General features: G+C 38.6%; 1 protein-coding gene across 1 annotated transcript; it reads right to left on the reverse strand.

Annotated features, from left to right (window-relative positions):
• Positions 1–1,957: 1,957 nt before the first annotated feature.
• On the reverse strand, positions 1,958–7,027 carry CYB561A3 (cytochrome b561 family member A3). The gene is made up of 6 exons (XM_026682573.2): positions 6,942–7,027; positions 6,490–6,696; positions 6,167–6,375; positions 5,244–5,398; positions 4,426–4,582; positions 1,958–2,115 (listed from the first exon to the last, which is right to left on the reverse strand). Exons 1-6 carry the CDS (start codon positions 6,943–6,945, stop codon positions 2,092–2,094), a joined length of 756 nt encoding a protein of 251 aa, XP_026538358.2. The 5' UTR covers positions 6,946–7,027; the 3' UTR covers positions 1,958–2,091.
• Between the last annotated feature and the right edge of the window lie 3,142 nt (positions 7,028–10,169).

Consider the following 10,169-nt stretch of genomic DNA (forward strand, 5'->3'; position numbering starts at 1 on the left):
AATCAGAAATCACCAACTCCCATCCCCCATCCCGACAACAGCAGATCACATGAGCCATTTGATGGGCTCCATCCCATTCTGGGTTCCCGAGGCCCTCTGGCAGAACCAGGTCTCGTTATTGCCACTTTAAGACTGAGGATGGGTCCCACAGGGTTTTACCACTTTCAGAAGCTGTCTGTATATACTGTATGAAGCCATGAGAGGGCATACCTCTCTCTCCTTGTGTTCTGTCTCCATTGTGGTTCTCCGTACACAATAAAGAAGATTGATTGCTTACCAGTATTTGCCTACCACGTAAATGTATGTATATAGCTGTCTTGTATATAAACCACCATTAAAAGACAAAACCTCTGTGTGCTATGTTGTGCTCCTGGGTTGTCTCACAATAGTAGTCATGCTGCAAACACTCTGACAGGTTATGGGTCCAGTACAGAGAGAAGGTCAGAGTGACTGGAGAGACTAGAGAGAAGAAAAACCCAGTGGGAGCTTGCACCAGAGCCAGACGTGGTTTAATCATGGTTAGTGGCTTGTGAAGGAAACCAGGCAACATGGCCTCCATCAGCGTAATGGGAGGTTTCTTGGTGTCTCGACTGAATGAGACAAACCATCTCTCCTGAAATGTGAACATGGAGATGTACCTGCGGAGGGAGGAGTTGTGGATGATTACCAATCTACCGGCAGTCTTGGGATGATGGGGACCAGAGGAAAAATGAAAAGGCATTAGAAAGTATAATTCTGGTTTTTGAGGACAGTCAGCTGATACACGTGAGGGATCTCCAGTCTGTGAAAGAGTACTGGGAGGTAACAAGGTTGCATCTCCATAATACATTACACCAGCAGTTTCCCAAGTATAGTCAGGGATCCACAAAGTCAAATATCTTAAAATTTATCAGTTTTAATTTCTAACACAGTAAATATTAATTCCCTCAACACTGTTCAACTATTTACAAAATGTACACTACTATTACTGTTAATCTTCTCATCATTCCTTATCACCCATCCCCTCCCACTTGTGATCGTAGGACTGTAATTTTGTTGCTTGTATCCTTACGGTTTATATTGACTGTTTCCTAGTATGATTTGATTGTTGATTGTACCCTATGACTATCATTAAGTGTTGTATGTTATGATTCTTCATTCTTCACGAATGTACCTTTTCTTTATGTATACTGAGAGTATTTACACCAAGACAAATACCTTGTGTGTCCAATTACACTTGGCCAATAAAGTATTCTATTCTATTCTAGATATAATCCATATAAACCAAAGTTCTTCAGAATTTTCAATCATTTTTAACAAAATAAAGTGGTCCTGATACCAAAATGTTTAAGAACTACTGCACTGTGCCACAGTTGGTTTGCTTATTTGTCCAATCATATGAATCCAGTCAATGTGTTTTGTAAACCAAGGGCTAAGATAGTATGGGAGCCCAGTCATTTGTTTTGATAAACCAACATTATGCCTTTATGTGTTATATAAACACAACTTCTGTCGGTGAACTGGCAAAAGATTAGGCTGATGCATTAATGCACAAAATGAAAACTTTTCCCTTTCAATCAAGAAAAGGCCCTCTATACTAACTGGCTTCACTTACCATGTTAAACCAAAACTAACAAACTATGCTCTAAGATATGTGGAATACGAACAGATTCATATTAAAAAACACAGAAAATTATATCATATTCAATTAAAAAATAACGCAGCACTGAGATTACACATAAAGTATCTATTGTAGCATATCCTTTCACCCAAGTATCAGAAAAAGGCAGCTTTTCTTTAATTGATTATTTAGGATTTTAATTTCTAACACATTTTTCTAATGAAAAACACAAAAATCGGTGAACTTTATGGCATTTTAGCAAACAGATTCGTTCAAATGTGATTGAATGTCCAGCAATCGATAGTATGAACATTTCAAATTTAAAAATCAGACCCAGAGGAACAAATCTGGATGTCTGTTAGCAGAAAAATCTTTTCTTACTGAATCAGTTCATGTGAGCTGCTGTACTCATGACGACAGCAGCAAGCAAGGATACAAATTTCAGTGAAGAAACCCTTACAGGTAGCACCACACAGCTGCTCTTTAATTCTTCATCTGGCTTCTGGTAACAGAGGCTGTATAGGACGCAAATCAGAAGTTGGATGCAATAAAACATTATTTTCCTATAGTGAAAGGGGATGTGCTTGCTCAAGTTATCTTTAAGATTTATATTCACATGTTAAATTCTGAGAGCATATTCCATGAAATCTAAGAAGTCATTTGTCTCATTTTAAAGATAAATAGAGGCACAGCCTGTATAATGTAAGTTCCTATGCCCTAGGTCTTGAAAAATGTTGTGCCTAGGTATCAAGAAATGAGTGGCTTCAACTATGAGTGATTGATAAGTGGTATTGTTGTTAAGTATTGCTAGGCTACAATTTCTGACAACTTCAACCAGTATGTATGGTGGAAAATAAATTCCTTATTTCAATGGTTAAATGTAGCTGTTTGCCATATATTAATTCACCTTTCAGTTTTCAAAATGACATTCGATTTAATTGGCCCATTCCATTTAAACTGAAATTTTGCCTGAAAGCTATCTACATTGCAAAAGTTTTGTTCCACCGGTTTAATTATTATTTTAAAGTTCAGGTTTTGGGACTAAATATTCCAGGTTTGAGAATTAAATACTTTAGATTTAGACTCAATAACATCTAATTGGCCAAAATGGTGACTAAATATCATGGCAAGAGAAAGAGATTAATAGGTATAATTTTAACATTTTGTTTATGTATTAGCAAAATAAAATTAAGATTATGCAGTTATTTGTCTTTAAAATCTTTAGATTGCCGGAACTAATTTTTACCGGAGCAGCATTTACAAGTTGGTGATCCATAAGATAGGGATTGATCAATTAAATATTTAATTCTCACTTCATCAGATGTATGTCTTGTCTATGGAATTCTCCCCAGAAGAGTTTTCAATTCCTACCCAATTCTGTTATGTATTTCCTTTTGGGTGATTTTTGTTTGTTTGTTTGTTTCTTTGTTTTGTTTTGGTTGTTTTTTTTGTTTTTTTGTTAAGATGGTGACAGCAGCTGGGTGTGTTTGTGACATGATGCTCTGAAGTGTTGTGCAGAGAGAGTTTTGAAAATTTTGGAATATAGAGATTGGTATGTAGAAGAGGTGGAATGTTTAGAGAAAGGCAAAAGGGAGACAGGCATGATAAGCTTACTGAGAAGCTGGAGATTTGTTGGAGAAACAGAGAGGTGGAGAAGCAGAAAGGCGAGAGTTGAAGAGCGGAGAGATCAGAAAAGGGCAGCTGGAAGGTGAGATGGAGGAGAGGAGGTGGGTGATTTATGACTGTGTGGCTTCCCTGGACTTCCTCTTGATTCTCCTGGGCTTCCCCTAGATTCCCGTGGATATCTTTGAATTGTCTTCTATGTGCAGTAATCAGCTGGAGCTCATCCCTGGTCTGAGAGCCCAAGAGCTGGCAGCTGCAGCTCTGAATGATGGCATGGATCTTATGATGGAGGCAGAGCTGACAGAAGAAACAAACTTCCCTGCCCTTTGTCAGCAGCCAGGTCTACTCATGTGGTCACTAATGCTGTGGAGCGTGGCAGGCTGCCTTTGGGATTTTTTGAGGTTTAACTGGTGAATGGGAACTTGGAACTGTGTGAACCCCAGGAGACATCATACTACACATCTACAATATCTAATGCAGCATAGCAGGTTTTCTGGCCATTCCTCGGACTACTTTTGGCAATATTCTGAATGTTCTGTAATCAGGCCTGGGAAGGCTGTTCGTGGAATCCTGGGGCTGGAAGGGAAAGTTGGGTGAGAGGCAAGTGTGTTGGTCCCTTTCCCCTGGGTGAAAGCTGGGAGAGGAGTGGCTCCCTGCTTGATGGGTGAGAGCGACTGGGCAGGGTGCTGCCTTAGGGAACCCAGAGCAGGATGGAGCCCATTATATGACTCGTGTGATGTGCTGTCACCAGGGTGGGAGGGATTATACTATTATATTAATTTATTATTTGATTATTCTCTTTTTATTAGTTTTATTTTTTATATATGAGATTTTTATATTCCTGTAAGCCGCCTTTGAGTCACCATGTGCGAATAGGCGGCAATCTAAATTTCCTAAATAAATAAATAGAAAGTACAGAGTATTCACTTTAAGGCATATTGTGGTTTAAAGGTTGAAGCAGATTGAAAAAACACCTCTTTCTATTTGATTCCCAACACCACCCCCATTCGACTGAGGTTGTCTGAGAATATTTGCCTCCCTTTGTCACATGGGTGACCACGTTCTTTGGAATGTGCTCGCATCTGAGTTTTGGTATAAGTTGTGTGTGTGTGTTCTGTTTATGTAGTATTCAAAAATACTTTTCAAAGCACATTAAAGAACCATATTCATTTTTTATAATTCATCGTAGCATAATTGCTCACCTGTCTAATGCCTTGTGAATTCACATCGGAACGTTTCCATCCTGGTATGGCAAGACCCAACAACACTAACACTCCAAACACCAAAATCAGCATTCCCAGAAAGTTGGCAAACCAAGCCTCTGCAGGAAGCTGGGAATACAGTGTTGTTGAATTTTTTCTAAGAAGACAGTCAAACAAAGTATTGGATGAAAACTTTTTAGGCCGTGGGTTCTTTTGTATAATCATCTGGGGCTTTATCTACCAGCTTTTTTGCTCTTGCAGGCTTCCAAATATTTACTATTGATGTCATAATACAAAACCTCGGCATTCTTATGGTATCCATTCCCAGCAGATCTCCATACATTAGTTCCACATTTTTACTTGCTATGTTGGAAAAACTAAATATACAAAGGCTGGAAATATTTCTATACCAGCTTTCCGGATCCCTGAGTCACCAGGAGGTGTTAAACCTCCTTTTCTGCAACTTCTAAATATGGAAGGTGCAAAATTGGAGGAAACTGATGTAGATATTTCAAGAAAAATGCTTGCCACAGGGAACTAATTCCTAAAGGCATCCCTGTAGCTGGATTCTGGGTGCCTGGTAAGGCTTTAGGAACACCTCCCCTTTATATTTAGAAGTATTTTGGTTACTGCCAAAATCCATAACAATTTCAGTCCAGATCAGCTTGAGTTTTCTTTCCTTTTTTCTAGATTGAAATTAATAAGCCAAATTAACTTGTCACCTCAGAGATTACTTGTTTCCTCAGAATCAAAAGACAAAACACAAAGACCCATTTCACTATGTCCTGATCAACCCATAACCAAATTCCATTACTCACAATCTCATGAATAACTTCTCATTAATGCCTGAGATGCAGGATGCGGTAGACAAACCAAGGATGACAGAACCAAAGAAAACATGGACAGGTTTGTAGAGGGCTCGGAACCAGATGGGCATCCAAGGCAACAAAAAAGAAGCAAATCCCATTAACCACTGGAAAGAAGAGACATGAATTAGAAATCTTACATTATAGTACCTGGATTGTACCTGAGCCTATACAAATTTACTTGTACATAGTTAGTAATGCCACTACGATAACATAGTGATCAGAAGTTCTTTTTTCCTCTCATCTAATTTAAAAAAAGATCTTCAAGCACACATGTACACAACATTTGTGAAAATATGATTATTGTATATGATTCCATCTCTCACAATACAGTAAGTGTTCAGCAGGCAACACATTACATGTTTCTTTGGGTCACACATGTTTCATATGCATAATTCTTTGGTTTAATCTCAAAAGAAATGGCCAATAGGAGAAAAGTAATCTCTCTGTTTATAGAATTAATTACTGGTGACAAGAAACTGAGGACGCACAAGATATGTAAAAGTACCATCAAACCTTTATTTCAGAAAAAGTTTAGCACTATTTGATTGCATATTAAAAATAAATTATTCACACCTCCACCTAATTGGCTTTCTCCCAGAGTCCTAGAAGCTGTCTTATATTAAACTGATTTTTCTAACCCACCACTATTATCTACATTGACTAGTAATAAGTCTCCAGAGTTTGAAGCAGGATTTCTTAATCCTTTCTGAAAATCAACTTTTGGAGGCAGGATATAATAAAAATAAAAGGTTGGGAGTTTCTGTAAATATTATTGATCTTGTTTGTTTGCAGCCTTTCATCTCCTCTCTCGGAAATTAGTGGGATATGTATATTTTTGACATAAATCAATCCATTGATATACTCTTACCTACCTGGCATGAAAAAAGTAGTACAGCAGTGAGCCCAAGCCAGCTGTGTAGAGAGTACATGTTGGGGATCTTCTGCACATTGTGAAACTTGAAGACTGCCTCCAATCCCAAAATGGCAGAGATAAATGCTATCAAAGTAAGTGTTGCATGCAGCACCTTCCAAGGGAGCTTGGAACCCATTTGGGAAAAGGGCAAACGATACACCAGTGCTGCTGCAGGGGGAAAAGGGGGAAACCATCAGAGCCAGGTGAATTGTTCTGGCACTATCGCCACTTAAACACCAAAAGGAGAGGAAAAGGACAGAGAAAAAATTTTTTTTCACTTACCTATACCATATAAGATCACCATGCCTGTCACCATGAGAACTGGGTGCCAATTAAACATCTTACGAGAACCATCCCAGGCAAAGCCGCCAAACCAGTGCTGACTCCAATATACTGTAAGCCCCAAACACAAGATGCTCAGATTTCCCACAAGGATTGAATATGGTAATAGTGGAATTGTAGGCATCTCAATGCTACTTGGATGAACACCTGAGAAAATAAAGCAAGATACCAGAAACTGAACAAATAGTTCAGGTTATTGATAAGAAATTAAATTCCAAATCTCTTCTGCCAGCTTTCGATTCTTCTTAGTCAATGTTGCCTTCACCCAACTCCAAATGTCATTGCTTTCCGCTGTACAGCACGTGCACTTCAATTTTACTATTTTTATCATTATCACCCGAGGGGGAGGGGCTAGAGAGAATGGGCTAGAGAAAATAGTTTAATGTATTTACCCATTAAAATTCATTGTTCAGAGAACAAAGTCTGTACTATCTCTGGGCTGATTCTACCTGGGTGGCAATATGTACAAAGCTCAGTTTAATTAATGGGATTATCGTCTTTTTTAAGTCCAGAAATGCTATGTACTCATATCACTAAATATCGTTTCTAGGGGAACTAATGAGTTTATTTTACAAAGGAGGGTGGGTGGAAGCCCTCTACAGATATTGCACCTGCAACCTCTGCTTCTTGAGAAAGACAGCAGTCATGACTTCACTTCTGCTTTTCAAGCAGAAGTTGAGGCTGAATTAAATAGCAGAAAATGTCCATTAATAGTTCATGATGATGACCGAAACTTCACTCTTTACAACTCACAAGTACCTTTATAGATGGAAAAAGAAAATGGATGTGCTTGGTCTTTTTGAATATTTTATTTAAACCTAGTATTTTCTCCAAATTGCCAGGCAACTTTTCAATACTTTTTCTAAAAATTGAGATTTGTATTGAGATTTGTATTTATAATGTTTGTGGTATCTACACATATATGCATACAACCAAATATCTTAGCATCTGCATCAAAGTCAGGGAGTGTAACACTGAAAGCCTTAATCAGAATAAAAGCTAATTTATGTTTGCTTTGTATGGCAATGAATTTAGGTAGCAAAATTCTAGTGCAGCCAAATTAATCTGGCTCAGCTCCTGCACACATTCTAGTTTATGTTTATTGCCTCTTTTTTCCTGATAGAATTGTAGATTAATTGAATTGGAAGGAACCACAATAACCCTATAGCCCGGCTCCCTGCAAAACACAAAAACAGAAACCAAACATGAGAAATGGTGGTGCAGCTTTTTTGGGAGAGAAAAAAACCCCAGAGTTGAGACTCTGAAACCATCATATGCTTCAGTGCTGTATAGATTTTCTGTCAAGAATTTTTTCCTGTTTTTTTTTAAATAAAATCTAAGCAGCTGCAACTCAATTAATTACTTCTGGTTCTAGTTTCTCAGCCATAGAAGACTCGTCAACCATATTCTGAATAAAATCTTTTTATATACCTGTGGAGGGCATAGAGAATGGTCTTGAAAAAGAGAAAAAAAATGGCTACCGAGTCAATGGTCAAATAAGAGGGGCTCGAGCTGGACCAAGAAAATAATGTGAATAAACATCTCAGACGGGCCCCTCCCTAGTTCATCCAAAGATAAAGTGAGGAAGAGGAGAAGTACATTCAGACTCGCAAGATTCTGTTACTAAAACTGCTACAATAAAAGTAGTGATGACCGATGTGGCATCGATTTCTCAGCCTGGTCTACCTTGTAGGACTGACAGTACCTAAAAACGCTTTATTAAAAATATTCCTTCTATCTTCTCTTCATTTGACAGTCTTTCAACAGATGTTTGGGGAGTTGAAACCTCCCTCCCAAAAACCCTTTCATGGTTTTCTAAGGTTTTGGTTATTTGCCAATAACCAATAAATCTTTATTTCAATGTATATGGTCACCCATCTCAACAAAGCTAATACATAGTGGTGGTGCAGTGGTTAGAATGCAGTACTGCAGGACTAATTCACTGCTCACTCCAGGAGTTTGATTCTGGCAGGTTCCAGGTTGACTCGGCCTTCCATCCTTCCGAGGTCGGTAAAATGAGGACACAGATTGTTGGGGACAATAGGCTGACTCTGTAAACCACTTAGAGACGGCTGTAAAGCAGTGTGAGGTGGTGTATAAGTCTAAGTGCTATTGCTATACATCACAGGTGTCAAACTCAATTGTGTCATGTGACATCACGTGACATATAACTTTTTTGCCTTTGCAGAACCTAGGTGGGTATGGCCTGCGTGTGGCACATCCAGCCCACAGGCCACCAGTTTGACACCCCTGCTATATGTAATTGATAGCCATGGTTAAAAAATCAAAATAAACAGCAAACAAATCATCAGTTATTGCACAGACTTTGCCATACATCCAGAAGCTCAAGCTCTGTGTCAGAAACATGTCTTTAAGGCCTTACAGAATCCCAGCAGGGTCAGGGCTAATCTGATTTCACAGGCAAGACTCTACCTCTTCTGATTGGTTTTGAGTCAACATGCAAGCTACCTTTCTGTTAGCTTGCCAGATACTGCCCATGCTCAGGTTATTACCGTACCAATCCAATTGATATATGTAAAGTTAATTTACAACTAATTAAGCTAATTCCTGACTATATAATGCTATATCATGTCCACTTTGTACTGCCTGTTCCTCTAAAACAAAAGTACACTTGTCAAGATCAATGTTCCACTGATTGGATTCATTCCACTGTTTCTGTAATCCCTATTATGTATACCATACTTGTCTTTCTGCCTCATGATTCAGATCATCCATTTTTATTTATTTATTTATTTATTTATTTGATTTGCCAATTGTTTACAAGATAAGTATAAGTGTATACATAGTTGTGAATACATGAAATGGGTACATATAAGAAAAATAAAAGAAGAATAAGAGAAACAATAGGACAGGGACGGTAGGCACGTTGGTGCGCTTATGCACGCCCCCTACAGACCTCTTAGGAAAGGGGTGAGGTCAATAGTAGACAGTCTAAGGTTAAAGTTTTTGGGGTTTGGGGAAGAAACTACAGAGTTGGGTAGAGTATTCCAGACATTGACCATTCTATTGCTGAAGTCGTATTTCCTGCAATCAAGTTTGGTGCGGTTAACTTTGAGTTTGTATCTATTGTGTGCTCTTGTGTTGTTATGGTTGAAGCTGAAGTATTCATTGACAGGTAGGACATTGCAATGTATGATTTTATATACCATGCTTAAATCAGACCGAAGACGGCGTAATTCAAGGTTTTCTAGTTCTAGAATTTCAAGTCTGGTGGCATAAGGTATTCTACAACGAGTAGAGGAGTGGAGAACTCTTCTTGTGAAATATTTCTGGACTTTCTCAATTGTGCTAATATCAGATACGTAATGTGGGTTCCAGACAATCTATACTTTATCATTAGCATAGAGCAGGCCTGCACAATTTGCAGTCCACCAAGCTGCTTTGTGCCAGCGTTTGTGGAAAAACAGTCAATCCACTGCTGCCAACAAGGTTTTTGCAATAATTTCCAATCCAAAAGACACGCTGTCAAATATCTCCGGCCTTACAGACATTGCTAGTTGCAACACTGCCAATGGGCTGCCAGCTGTTCTTTTCTGGCCTGCAGTTACTTTAAAAGTATTAATCTGCCACTTTTGACTTCCAGAGAGTTCTGCAGATCT

Source organism: Notechis scutatus, chromosome 1 (genome assembly GCF_049901735.1).
Source record: "Notechis scutatus isolate UNSWTSFEM ecotype Mainland chromosome 1, rNotScu1.2, whole genome shotgun sequence".
Lineage (NCBI taxonomy): Eukaryota > Metazoa > Chordata > Lepidosauria > Squamata > Elapidae > Notechis > Notechis scutatus.